Below are 14,541 nucleotides of genomic sequence, written 5' to 3'. Positions count from 1 at the left end.
CTTGTATAAGTTTACCCATATATGCAAGTAAAATTCAAGACACATAATTAACAATGGTCAATGAATGATCCAAGTAATAAGAGATTTGAATCTTCTAAATAAATGGTTAGCGATACAATTATTGACTCGTGTATAAAATAAAACTCAATTTAGAAGGAAGAATCCATCTTGTATATCTTTCATATATTCTTCAACGAAAATTAGTTACTTTTGAACGGCAGTCAAAATTGCGTACAAATAACAAGTAATCTAAACAAAAAACACTGCAAATAGAATTCAAATTGGATATATTAGTGTAATTGATTTTTTTTCCCCTCTGTCCTCTTATCAACAATAAATTTTGTTGTCATAGCTGATAGCATAATACTCGTGTTCACATGGACTACAATTTGAAAGACTAATTATATTAGAGGAATTCCAGCAACACTCGCTTTTCAACACCCTCTCTAACACTCACTCTTTTATTGGATGAAATCAATGTATGTCCCACCATTTTGTTTGGGTTCAATTTTCAAAGTGGAGACCCACAATGGTTTAAACCAATAAAAGAGTGAATGTTAGAGTGAGTGTTCAAAAGAGAGTGTTACTAGCATTACTCATTATACTCCCTCCGTCCCATATTACTTGACCTAGTTGACTCTGTCACGTATGCCGATGCACAATTTTAAACTTAAATTTCTTTAATAATCTAGTAGAAAAAATTACGAAAATTGGATATTTTGAAAATATTAATCGAGACGAATCTAACATCTTATATGCTATATTTTGTTTTTATATATTAGTAGCAAAATAGAGTCAAAGCATGATGCATAAATAGTGCAAATATTCTAAATAAGTCAAGTAATATGGGACGGAGGGAGTATTATTTTGACACAAATTCAACTAATACGCAATTCAAATATTTTGAACTTCATTAATCGCAATTTATTATATTATAATCTATATGAATTCAGTCTTGTCAACTCAATAATCAGAGTCTGTTTACACATTTTCAGAAATGATAATACCAGAAAACAGAGATATTCAAGGGAATTATCTATGATGAATTCAATTTTGTAAAAAAAAAAAAATCTATATGAACTCAGTCCATTGAATGAATAGCTTACAGTACAAAGTTACATTGTAATCAGAACCTTCGTTCAAACAAATATAAAATCTAACACTGGATAATTTTATCAACTATAGACAGAGACCAAAACTTAGAAGAATAACTCAACAATAGCCACAAAATTATAGCTGCTCTCAACTCTGACAATGACATGACCCCATTTCAGCTTCCTTGATCCAAATGACAATGGGAATATATAGCTTACCATAAACACTACTTTTGCTCTTCAATCTGTACTTAAATTTCCTCGTGCTACAGTTTGGTCATTTATTTCACCTGTTTTCAAGCCAAATAACGTGAACCTGACATTTACCACGACAGTCAACATTAAGAATCCTCATCACCAGTTCATATGTATCCATTTGCTTTGCATATTTTGAATATTCGCAGCTTCAAATATGATTCTAATGTTTCTTTAATTACAGTAGTGCCGTGTATGAGGGACGGAGTGTTGAAAATTTGTTATAAGACGCCACACTTTCTGGGGGTGCTTTTCAATCATTGGGTCATCATGAATCTGATCTGGGAGCTGTAAAAGATGAAAGAAGACCAGCTGCCTGAGCAGGTAGAATATCTCCAAATGTCGACATAGCTGCTGCAGATCTATCCTTAAAAATACCAACTTGCCCATCAGTTAGCATTGATCCCAGTTTAAAAGTACTCTCCCCAAACCTGCTTCCAACCTAGAAAAAAAAAATTTGTATGAAGTCTTGACAAAACTATGTCAATCAAACAACATATTCTAATCAGATTTAAGATATGCAAGAATGGTGAAATATCAGTTTGCAAATACATTTAAGACAACAATGCAGTCAATTTTATATACATCACATATATATCAGTGAGGTGATATGCTTAGGAGTTCCAACTAAAATTGCAAAAAATGCATATTGACTACTTGGTCAAGTAGATAGGTATGAAATGCTCAACCAATGAGCATTAGAAGAAAAAGTTATCCAGAATTTGCTGAAACTTGTGAAAAATTAGCTCAACACATCAGGAGCAAAATAGATAGCTTTCAAATAATTTAAAAGCATGTGCTCAACCTCAGCTCTGAGCCTAAAAAACGTATTATAGCACTTAGAATATTACAACAACAACCAAGCCTTATCCCACTAAGTGGGGTCGGCTACATGAATCAAATTACGCCATAATGATCTATCATAACCCATATTTGGATCCAACTCATTAATCTCTAAATCTATCCTAATAGTTTCTCTTGTAGCTTTTCTAGGTCTTCCTCTACCTCAGCTCTACGCTTACTTTATTCTCGTGTTGATTCTTAACCGCCCAACACTCCGTACCATACAACATCGCTGGTCTGACAGCGTTCGGATAGAATTTTCCTTTCAACTTAAGTGGTACTTTCTTATCGCATAAACACTTAGAATATTAATAAACATTAAAACATTCAGGTATCACAAAAACATGCAGGAAGAGAATCAGAGGAACAGTGAAGGCTAACAGCTAAGTTATTTCCAATAGATGAATAATGGATCACTAAATAATTAATGAGTGGTTAAACAAAGTTCACTTCTTTAAGAGGTCAAGGTGAGAAATTTTATCCTCAAACTGACACAATCGTATCTAAAAATGAATTGTATATTCAGGTCCCTCTACTCTTGGCTATTGCAAGATTTTGATATCCCATTACGTTTTTACTAAAAGTCAAGCTGTCTACTTTGAAGTTGTTACAATCAAGCCATTCTATTGATTTTCTTCTACCTTAAACCCGCAAAATTTTCATTTTCTGCTCAAGCAATACATATTGAACTGATTAAAATATTTTAAACCCTCTTTGAATCAAAAGCCACCAATCAAAACATCATATTTTACCTAAAATTTAAAAATCGCAAACTTTTTCCCTCTTTGAAATTCAACATTTTACTCTTTGAAATTATAATTTTACTTTGTACAATTTCCTTCAAATTTCCACACAAGCTTTATATTGTAGACCGTTCAAATCATTCAATGTTCCAAACTCATCCCAAGTCCCTAATTAATTGAATAGAGAATGAAGATTTCGGATAGAGGAAAACTAATAGAATGACTTCATTTCAGTACTTCAAACAAAACTATAGCAGTAAATTATTGGGAGATCAGATTGTGCATTAGGGAAACCAAAAGTGTTGTTCAGTCTTTCACTTAATAGTGCAGTGGAGGGTATACTATAGGGTTGGGTCACGGGTGAATGTTCCACTGGTCTCTCTCTCTCTAATCAATTTTGCATTTAAGCTCAAATCAGTCAGGTTACTTGTGTTCTACTGCCCGTCATATGGGACAACAATATTTTATGTGCTTAATTAATGAGGGTTTTGAACAAGTATGAAGGACAGAGGATTGGCAAGGTTGCATCAAATACTTCACTCTATATCGATGCTATATATCAAGTGGGGTTAAACAAAATTCCATAGCCGTTAACTCGGCAGGGAGTTCAGTATAGCTGCAAGCCTAAGATTCATATGACATTTCATAGAAGGTTTTCTGTGCTCTTATTCTTTGACGTTGTTCTTATCTCTACATCATATTCATTTTGGTACTAAATAATCTTACTTCAAATAGGTGTTAATTAAGTGGTGTTACTGTACAACTGAATTGATACACCTTTTCTGGGCTAGAGCAGTGCATGATACGAGTAATCAGAGGTAATTTTGTGCCATCAAATAATTTGAAAGACATGGCATTAATGCTATTGAATACTGCAACAGTACAGTCCAAATAAAATAGTTGAGGGCATTCTTCATGTTTTGAGCAATACATGGCCCATTTATTTTTTTGGCTAACAGGTAGAAATTTAGTAAAACAGTTGCTCCATCATGTATACAAAATATAAGGTTAACGTGTGACAAAAAAAAAAAAATTGTCCACGTTAGTAAGGCTACACAAATAGATACAGTTCATTGCGGTGCCGTGAATGTGATGATTAGGAAATCATGGAGTTGTAGAATATCAACATCCTGTGATTTGTTATTCAAAGTATATAGTGTCCAGAATTTGAATGCAATGAGGCAAAAAGTAATACCGGAATATGATAAAAACTTACTTGCATGAAAGACTTCAAAAACGGTGCTGCCACCCCAAGACTTGAGCTGTCATCCAAATTTATCTTTTGAGAAAGATCTCCATTTGTAATCGAATTCCATGAACTTCTTGAAGAGATTTCATTCGAAGATGGGGTGAATGTCTTCTTTGGCCCTCTAGAGGACAATGCTGGAGCACTGGATTTACCACGATTAAGATGTAAGTTTGCAAATAGAAAAGACATTTTAGGTTTGTATTAAAAAAAAAGACATTTTAGGTTGTCAATTACTAGCTTTGGTACATTAACAAGTTTGTTAGCAGAACTGCCATAAAAGTCATTGAATAACTTGAAACTGATGAATTTCTCATTAAATTAGGAATGATACAATAGAAATTATAAGAGTAGTGATATTTGTACAACCATTTGTGACAACTTTCTTTTTCTTTCTTATTGGTCAAAAACACTATATATATATATATATATATATATATATATATATATATATAGGACATATCAAGTAAGAGCACTTCTTAATATGAGAGGTGAGAGGATTAAATACTAGCCATTAGATTAATCATTACTATGATAATTAATTTTAATGCCCGTAGTGTAACATTCATCTTCACCCCTTTTCTTTTCTTCCTTTAAAAACGGAACTGCTTCATCTTCTCCCTATTTCATTTGTTTTTCTTTCAATGGGTTGCAATACGATTTCTTCTCCAATCGGATTCTCCCTTGTTATCTAGTCATCTCTCCTTGTACCTGTTTCTCATACATTTCTCTCGGCATAAAGGATTGATATTTTTCCAAATGAGATTTGGTTCTGCAAGCTCCTTAAAACACAGCTTTTATGTTGGACTTGAAACCAAATAATCAGGGATGAATTGACTACTAAAAAGAAGAAAAAGGAATCAGATTCATATATTTTTCAGATGATCAATATAAAAAAAATCAGGTGTGAAATTTTAATTAAAAAATTGGGAAAATACATAAAACCCTAAATTACGAAATTGGGATTTCATTGTTATTTGGATATGGAATCGTTGACACATATGTCTATGGAAAGTAATTCTATTGCCAATGAATGATTTTGCATAGATTTATGTTGAAAGGATTTCGTCCATGGAAACATGTTTTTTTTTTTTTTAGAAAAAAAAAATTATGTATTATTGAATAAATTTCTACTAGATGCAATGAATAAATTTATGTATCAGGCCTTAATCGTGTCACATTTTCTTACGAAAATCAAATCTCTATTCTTTAAAAAACTGAAAATTAAAGCATGAGGAGAAAGATGCAACGGCACCATGGTTTGTGAGGGACAAAGGCACGCCCGCGTACACAGATGAAAAGAAGAAAGATGTTGCACGTGTAGTTTTAAAGTTAGAATTGATTAGAGCCATTGATTGGAATTGAATGGTCAAGATTAGCCCCTCTCACCTCTCACAATAAGAGCTCCTCTCATTTGATACATCCATATATATATATATATATATATATATATATATATATATATATATATATATATATATATATATATAGAGAGAGAGAGAGAGAGAGAGAGAGAGAGGGGATAAAAACATAATGTGAGTATGAGTTGTCACAAAATGGTTGTACAAATATCATTTCTCAAAGTATAACACATGCTGTAGAGAAAAAGGAACCCCTAGTATTATGGGGATTAAGAGGGATTACAGCCGAGCTGTATATCTACTCTATCTATGGGAAACTAAGGGCTCGTTTGTTACAGCTTTTTCTAAAAATAATTTTTATAGCATATCATATTTTAGCTATAATTTTTTTAAAAAAGAATTTTTAAAGAAAGCTTCAAATGAGAAGTTAGTTTGAATGACTTCTCATAAAAAGTCATTTTAAGTATTTCATCCTTTTGGTACGACTTTTTAGGGATAATAAAATATCAAAACTGCTTAGAATGAAAAATCATTTTTGACAGATCTTTTTGAAAAAATGTGATTTTTTAATGTTAAATCTCTAACAATGAATATCTAAGTTAATGAATGTCAAAATTACTCTTCTAATTTATAACAAATAAGTTTGAAATAACTTGTACGACTTTTTAGTGAGTTTTCATAAAAATAATACAAGCAAAAATCAATATTTTTTTTTTTAAATCTATAACTAACGGGCCCTGTATCACATGTAATGATAAAAAGAAGGAAATAATAAAGAAAAATATATAAAGCCTCAGTGAACAGAATGATGGTAAGAGAGACAGGCAAAAAGCTGTGCACTGTAAAAAGAAGGATCAAACTGACCTGATGGGGAGGTATTTAAACCGGGGAACTGTAGAACACCTCAGAGTATTTTATTCTGAATTAGTAGGCAGTTTCTGTACAGTATCTGTGTACATTCGATTAAGTTGCACAAAGAAACCAAAAAGAACAACATGTCGTAGATATGATTGCCTCTCATTCTCCCAGAGATATGGTTCATACCTTTACACGTGTAGATAAGAAATCATTGTCAGCTTAGAAGGAGAAAACTTGAGATGCAGCACACAATCACTAAAAGAAAAACTATTGCCCATTACTAATTTATCCTTGCACAAGAAACACACACTACAGTCTACAATCAGTCTTAAATGAAAGCATGCTTCCAAAGGAGGTTCAATGAAAGCATCCTTGCACAAGAAAACTTGAGTTAATGAAAACATGCTTCCAAAGGAGGTTCAATGAAAGGCGTGTGTGTGTGCAATTTCTACTTGCTTGTGAGAATCTGAAAAAGGTGCATGTTGACTAGAAATTTGATTAAATTGGTTAAATTTAATCACTTTCATAATTAGATTATAATTATATCAACAGTGGTGATAGCTAGTTTTGCGATTCTGATCCTTATTATCATATCTGGTATACCAAATGCATAAGTTGTAAACTTGTACTCATGTACAAATGGTATTAGAAAGAAACAAAGTTGAAGAATCCAATTTCATAGAATGAACTTTATGTCACTTAATATTTTCTGTCATGCGTCACAGATTGATGTCATTTCAAAAAATAACAATTTATGATGAGCATTATCATCGTTAACCATGACTTTGGCTCTTAAAGATTAAGAACTAAGTCTAAAACTTGCTAGTTGAATAAAATAAACCCCATTATCTTTAGTTTGTTGTGGAAATTTACAAGGATCTCACAGGTTTCTTAATTTATAACTTTACACAAGCACATGCCAAACAAGAATCACAATGGCTTGTTGTATAGATAAACAAAATAGCACAGTATCAGAATTTGTTGAGAGCAGTTGGTGAAAAAATAGTGTTCTACTTCTAAATGACTTTCAAGGTGAAAAAAGAGATTTTTTGTAGGTATTTGGTTCTTATCATTATTTAGAAAAAAAATTGTTTCTATAAAGGGGAAAGCAGGTGAGGTAAACTTAACTAAGCAACCCAAATTGAGACTCATTAAAGTTGTAAAGAGTTTGCATTGCAACATTGAAGTAAATATACATTTAACCCAACATAGTCTTTGAGATAAGGTAGGCACATTTCAAATTAATTCAATTAGTAAAGAATAAATCCATAAATTTTCAGAGGATTTTCTCCCATGCTCCTTTATCAACAAATGCATGAGGTGTGAACTGAAACCTCCACAGTGCAGAATACTGCTGGGGGTGGGTTAAAATTTCTGCATTTAGTTTTTTTTTTTCTTTTCCTACCAATTTGTAGACTATATAACAATTATTGAAAATCTTTAACAAACAAATCGTGGAGATGTTAAATGTGATGTTCCAAGACTACCCCTTGATCTTAAGAAAGTACACTAGAGAAATTAATTTTATTTCAATATTCCATTCCATATAACCATAGATGGCACCATAATACAATATATATGTATATTCCTCAACTAACATCAAAGAAGAGGAATCAATAACACACAACTCAAGACTCGTATATTTAGCACATAAACGTAATTAATTATTTATTTATCTATATATAATTCTTATATTATAACATACTCTCACACTCACACAACGTTATATAATTATATAATAGTATATAGATATCATTAACACAAACCATGCACGACCACAGTCTCTGATCATGGATTTGGGTTTTGAACTTTAGGATAACCACTTTGAGCGGGGGTTGGTTGGACATCAGTATTATAAGTAGGAGGAGACTGAGGAGTACAAAACCTATAGTACTCATCACAAGCGCTACTATAACCAAAAAGACACATCTTACACAAAAGCAAACACCAAAGCGTGATCTTTTGAGATTTATAAACACCATCATCTTTCTTATGTAGATTATCTCTTCCTGCACCCTCAGCACCATAGCCATTCAGCATTGCAAAAACTAGGAGAACTAGAACAAGTGAAGCAATAGTTTTTGCCATAGTGATATGAAATTATGAATGAGTATTTTTGTCTTCTTAACTATGTTAATTATTTCTTTACCAATCAAAAAGAAATTCTTACCTCTCCATTCCAAATCTTTGCTGCAATATGTTGGCCAAAACTCGGCAACAAAGACGTGTCAGAAGGTCCTCCGTTGTAGCCCTCGTGAACCACTTCTACGGAAGGAGGCTGTGAACCAGATGCTACCTGCGATGATGGCATCAGCCTGAGACTGTGAACTAGAGCCTTCCGGTCCCTAGCTTCGACCGCGTCCGCGTTTGCATGTCCTTGCCTGAGCATTTGCCAGTCGCTTTCTGCCGACAAAAGCATGCAATGACTCCTTACCATGTCGTGTCGTACCAACATCTTCATTATCCATATCTACATGACAAAGAAAAATGAAATTTAATCATTCAGGCATTTTGTCGAACACATTAAAACAAACTACTTAAATTCAATTCAAATATACCAAGGCATGGCATCTAACTTGTGCATACTCATATACCCAAAAAGCAAAATACTTTATACAGCAAATAAATGGGGAGAACAAAGTATCAAAATTGAGTTTCTCATATCTTTGATATCAACCCAACCTATGTTCTTAACGTTGAATAATTAACTATATTGAAATTAGTATGAAATACAGAACAATTGTAACCATAATAATGCCAATCAATAGTCATATAACTAGAAAGTAGAAATTGAAACTTAAACATTAAGTGGAGATTTTACCTTAACTTTGGAGATAATTCTAACACAGCTCTTACAAGAAGGATTTCAGCCATGGGTCGATTTCACCTTTCTTTGATGCGCACAGAAGGATAAAAATTTGGAAAGAAAGAAGAATGAGATCGCGTATCCCTGTTGTTGTAAATTAAATGTCAGTTCTGTATATACTCCATTAAGGGTAAAATAGGAAATTCGGAGGGCATGCAAGATTTTGTGGGGGCCGATAAAGCAATGTTCTTTGCAACAGGTATCTTTTTCATTTCCACCACCACTTAACTATGCTCAAGAGAGCAATCCACCGCATCTCATCCTCCCCAACCTCCCGACTAACCCTCCTCCGAGCCCATGCCTCCGAAGCCCAAGCCCAACAAGCCTCCCCCAAAGCCCGCGACACCACCGTCCTAAAAAAATTCCAAATCTACCGTTGGAACCCCGACGCACCTCCTTCAAAGCCCGAACTCAAAGAATACGAAATCAACCTCAAAGAATGTGGGCCCATGGTTCTCGACGCTCTAATCAAGATCAAAAACGACATCGATCCAAGCTTAACCTTCCGTCGTTCCTGCCGCGAAGGGATCTGCGGGTCATGCGCGATGAACATCGACGGATGTAACGGACTGGCTTGTTTAACGAAGATTCCTGATGCGGATTCGACTTCGACGATAACGCCGTTGCCGCATATGTTTGTGATAAAGGATCTTGTGGTTGATATGACGAATTTTTATAATCAGTATAAGAGTATTGAGCCGTGGTTGAAGAGGAAGAGTCCAGATGGAAAGGAGATTAGGCAGAGTAAGAAGGATAGGGCTAAGCTTGATGGGATGTATGAGTGTATTTTGTGTGCTTGTTGTAGTACTTCTTGTCCTAGTTATTGGTGGAATCCTGAGTCTTATCTTGGTCCTGCTGCTTTGCTTCATGCTAATAGGTAAGCCACCTTTGTTTTTCTAGAATTGATCTATCTGGGACGGATACACGACACTGACACTAGATAGTTTATGTATATGTCTTTTGTTTTCATTTGGTTGCTCTGTATAATTTGATATGTTTATTGAGATGTGTTATTTGAAGAACCATTTGGTTGACAACTTATTTGACAACTATAATTTACAAAGAAAAAGTAGGTATTGACACGAAAACCAAAACCAAAACAATAGATAGATAAAGTAAGAACATAACGTGAGTATGAGAGAGAAACTTGTCACAAAATGGTTGTACAAATATCCTTTCTCATGTTTATTCATGCAAAGGTTTAGTTCCATATGTCGAGTCCTAGGCAAGAAACGTTGGGGTTATGTTAAGATCCTGCTGTAAATATTACTAATAAAGACTTGGTTAATTCCCCTCTCTTGAGCAAGCTTTGGGGATTTAGTTATAGTTTGTTCTCAATTCTATAACTTAGCAAGTTACCATAGCTGTAAAATCAAAGAAGCACATTTATGTAGCATTTAATTGAATTATTTCTTCAGAGCTCTTCCTTCATATTTGACAAGATTTTTTGGTCTTGGTTATCATACATGTCTGAGTTCTGCTGGCAACATTAATTAGTATTCCAAATTTTCCTTTTATTATTTGTGTGAAACTTTTAAGGTGTTAACTTGACCAGAAATTGAATCGGGTTGATCCAGATGACAATTGACAAATAAATAAGTTAAAAAATGCAATGAAAACCGGTTGAACCAACTGTGATTGAAGCGCGGTTCAACCGGTTTAATCTTGGTCAATCTGGTTCAACAAGACTGCAATGTAACTGACATCGAACCTACCAGTGAATTGGCTGGTTTCCGGTTCAGCCGGTTGAATTGGCTGATTCAGTCTGGTTTTTACAACATTCGTAAATTACTCGCCCTAGTTTTTACCAAATGCTTTTGTCTAAACATCAACTGTTTAAGATTTATGATGTGAGAGATACCGGCCCTTGGTTTTTGTAATGTTAACAACTGATATATTGTCTGTGATGGAATTTGCAGGTGGATAAGTGACAGTCGTGACGAGTACACCAAGGAGAGATTGGAAGCTATTAATGATGAATTCAAGCTCTATCGTTGCCACACTATATTGAACTGTGCTCGTGCCTGTCCAAAGGGGTTGAATCCTGGAAAGCAAATTGCACATATCAAGTCACTTCAGCCAAAAGCTTGAAATCCAATTTTAGAAGTGTGCTTGTGTTTGCATTTGACAATTTACCAACAAATTTTATTCATTCAATTGTGGGGATTAATTTAGCTGTATTTCTTAATAATAAAACCTGATCCCCTGTTGTGTACTTTGCTTATAGTTTATATTGCCTTTTTGTTGTTGAATAAATCTTAAATAGCCAATAGAGACCCATCTCCTAAATTGGCTGAAGCCATTTTGGACAAACAACTTATCATTGATCAACAGTTTTAAAAGATTGAAAATAACAGTCAGTATATTAAAAGTATAATTTTTCTGTGCATTTGCTATCTTCTTCTCGGATGTGTTTGTTTAAGATACTCCCTCCGTCCCGGAATAACTAACCCATTTTCTAAAAAAAAGTGTCCCAAAATAACTGACCCATTTCAATTTTCAATACAACTTTCATCATTCCCAATACAATATAACACTAAATAATAGTACTACTTTTATCATTCCCAATACAATATATTCCACTTTCTCCTTTATTTATACATTTTTCTTAATATGTGTGAAAAACAAAATTGTGTCAATTAAATTGGGACGGAGATAGTATGTGATTTATGATCCCAAATCAGATCAGGCTATCTGTCTTGTCTTCTAGATTAATAGGATTCATGTTAGGAGTATGGTAGTTGAGTGTATATATTTTTTTTTTTGCCATTGAGGCCCTATTGTAACCAAAATCATTGGCCAGAATACTGTAGAATATGAAGCTCTAATGTAAACGTCTATCAACAAATATATATGCTTTCAATTAAAAAAAAGTAAAAAAATATGTTTACATAAAATGTGTTAAAATTAAAAGTAGATATTTCTTTGTATTTGTCTAATTAATATGCATGATACACAATCTTCACGAATAAACGTGTATCAAAAATTTGATGAGAAGAAAAAAAAATGTGTATCACACACGAGTCTTCTTCGGTCTTCACAAACCTTCTATAAGATTGTAACAAAAAAAAAAAACTTTCTATAAGATTTGAACATTCTTGTGAAATATGAGCAAAGACCATTACCCAATCTCCGCCTAAGATCATCCTCAAACCATCGACCCTCAGGCACACCAACACCCTCTCTAATCCCCAAAAATATCTTTCCATCAACCAGACACCACTTTTGAACACCCCTTAACGTGACCACCGCCTACCCCATACTTACGTGCAACGACTCTACCCCGTAATTCTCCACATTCTCTACAAGGTGAAAGAATTATCATTTATCTTGCTTCCTCTGAAGTTGTCCCCTCCTCTATAAAATCTCAAACAGAGTCTAAGAAAACATTTGGTTTTAAAAAATATTTTATGGCGAATATTACTTCTGCAACCCCTTAATTTAATTTTAAATAACAATTTAGTTATTTTTTATTGAATGATAAATATTAGTATGTTAACTGTAATGTTAGTATTTTTTTTCTTATCTTGACTTGAAACATGAACATTTAATTTATCAACTCTTTTAATCTTAGTTTAAACTTGTAGAACAACCCCTTAATTTAATTTAAAGTATCAATCCTAGTTTTAAGTTTTAACTTTTCTTGAGTTAGGCATTTACATTCTAAAATATTAACAATATTATCATTTTTATGGAATATATGTGAAGGGTCGCTTGTACAGTGTTGGTGTCCTTTCAGCAACCTTTATAAAAGAGCCATCACGACTTATGCAAGAATTTTTTTTCTCCGCCTCCTCCACATATATCTTTTTCCTCATTACATTAAGAAGAATACAATAGAATTCAAACCGGTCATTGATACATCATACATTGGTCAAACCAGTGAATCACAGCCCTACATATTATACAAGTAGGTTTATTATAGTGAATATTGTACACTGCATTATGTCGATTTTCTAAATGACTACTACTACTGCTATAGTTGAAAGGTTTGATCATCACGGAATATTTGTATGATGCATGCTGCATAAATATAAATTGCTTGCACGACTCTGGGACACGTGACACATCAAAGACAAAGACAAAGGTAACAACACAAGACAAGATACCCTGATAGCACGGTCACTAATTTACAAACTAGTATACATACATCAATATCAATTATAAAGTGAACAAATAAACAACCATTTTTGTTGTTGGAAGAAAACTAGAAAAGTGAAAGACATTGATGCAGTGAAAAAAGCCAAGAAAATGGCTCAGCAAATTTGGAAGAAAACGGATAAGAAGAAAGTGAAGTGTACCAGTTTATTTTGGTCTTTCCTATTTCAATTTGGCAGTTTTTGAAAATGCATTTTGAACATTTATTGAATATTTAAAAAATTCTAAAAAATTTCAAAACATTGTCTCTAGATAGCTTTCATATTTTCTCTATCACAATTATAAAAGTATATTTGACTAAATTATCATTCAAACTATCCATATACAAAGTAAAAATGTAAAATAAAAAAAAAAGTTAGGCTTAAATATGTAAATCGTCCATGTAAGTTTCCGTGTTTTTAATTTTCGTCCCTGTATCTTCTTTTTGTTCTAAAACAACCCCAGTAAGTTATAAACATTTTGGTTTTGGTCTCTGCCGTCATCATCTGTTACAAAAACGTTTATGTGGCAAACGGAGGATGACGTGGCGACATGTGACGTGGCAAACGACGACGATGTGTTGTTCCATATGCTGAGTCACAAAGTTAGAGGAACCAAAATCAAAAAACAAATTTCGCAGAGGGACCAAACCCAAAAATTCATAGAAAACTTCATCTTCTTCCTTCCTTTCCTCTTTCTCATCAGGCATAAAAACATATTTCCATGCAACAACCACACATTTATTGGACAAATTAAAGTTACATAGATTATAAAAATCAGCACAAAGTTTACATTAAGTGACGTGGTAGATAAATTCTAGCATGAATCACATATTATGTGGATCATTTTAGTCATTGAAATATTACTGCTAATAAGTAACATATTCATAGATAATCACATGGATACTTTCCAACTATCACATAAGTGCTAAAAAAAATTCCGATTTTACTCTTAAATAAGCTAGATGGGTTTTACTTTCAAATAAGCTAAATAGGTTTCTCATAGAATTTTTGATGATTTTTTTGTGTAGTGACGTCGATGATGATGTTAATGTTTGTTGACGAGTTTCAGAGTTTTCCTGGGTTTACTATGAAGTTTGATGAAGGAGAGGAAAAGAAGGAGGAAAATGAAGTTTTCT

The 14,541-nt window shown here is 33.3% G+C and overlaps 2 protein-coding genes across 4 annotated transcripts; one reads left to right on the top strand and one right to left on the bottom strand.

Moving 5' to 3' along the window:
• Window positions 1-1,072: 1,072 nt before the first annotated feature.
• LOC146957877 (conserved oligomeric Golgi complex subunit 1-like) lies at window positions 1,073-9,410 on the bottom strand. Of its 3 annotated transcripts, XR_015024480.1 has the most exons (5): window positions 9,257-9,410; window positions 8,571-8,870; window positions 6,407-6,586; window positions 4,152-4,326; window positions 1,073-1,791 (listed from the first exon to the last, which is right to left on the bottom strand). XR_015024480.1 is itself a non-coding variant. In XM_085739552.1 (4 exons), the coding sequence occupies exons 2-4, from the start codon at window positions 8,576-8,578 to the stop codon at window positions 1,618-1,620; spliced, it is 357 nt and encodes a 118-aa protein (XP_085595678.1). In that variant the 5' UTR covers window positions 8,579-8,870; window positions 9,222-9,362; the 3' UTR covers window positions 1,073-1,617. The 3 variants fall into 3 exon arrangements, 2 of the variants coding, with proteins under 2 accessions (XP_085595678.1, XP_085595676.1); XM_085739552.1 differs by lacking the exon at window positions 6,407-6,586 and having other exon boundaries at window positions 9,222-9,362; XM_085739550.1 differs by lacking the exons at window positions 6,407-6,586; window positions 8,571-8,870; window positions 9,257-9,410 and having other exon boundaries at window positions 4,152-4,533.
• Window positions 9,411-9,496: 86 nt separating this feature from the next.
• LOC146957876 (succinate dehydrogenase [ubiquinone] iron-sulfur subunit 2, mitochondrial-like) lies at window positions 9,497-11,643 on the top strand. Its single transcript, XM_085739549.1, has 2 exons — window positions 9,497-10,143; window positions 11,186-11,643. Exons 1-2 carry the CDS (start codon window positions 9,497-9,499, stop codon window positions 11,355-11,357), a joined length of 819 nt encoding a protein of 272 aa, XP_085595675.1. The 3' UTR covers window positions 11,358-11,643.
• The last annotated feature ends 2,898 nt before the right edge of the window (window positions 11,644-14,541 follow it).

The sequence above is a fragment of the Medicago sativa genome, chromosome 1 (genome assembly GCF_051527215.1).
Source record: "Medicago sativa cultivar Bolivia chromosome 1, Bolivia_mono, whole genome shotgun sequence".
NCBI lineage: Eukaryota > Viridiplantae > Streptophyta > Magnoliopsida > Fabales > Fabaceae > Medicago > Medicago sativa.
This window is presented reverse-complemented; position numbering and strand designations above follow the sequence as displayed.

Bases quoted from the DNA above. Each gene is read 5' to 3' on its own strand.
- LOC146957877 (XM_085739550.1), bottom strand. From the start codon at position 4,373: ATGTCTTTTCTATTTGCAAACTTACATCTTAATCGTGGTAAATCCAGT. The intron at 1,792-4,151 runs GTAAGTTTTTAT...TTTTTTTTCTAG, and splicing joins TTTTGAAGTCTTTCATGCAA to GTTGGAAGCAGGTTTGGGGA.
- LOC146957876 (XM_085739549.1), top strand. From the start codon at position 9,497: ATGCTCAAGAGAGCAATCCACCGCATCTCATCCTCCCCAACCTCCCGA. The intron at 10,144-11,185 runs GTAAGCCACCTT...TGGAATTTGCAG, and splicing joins GCTTTGCTTCATGCTAATAG to GTGGATAAGTGACAGTCGTG.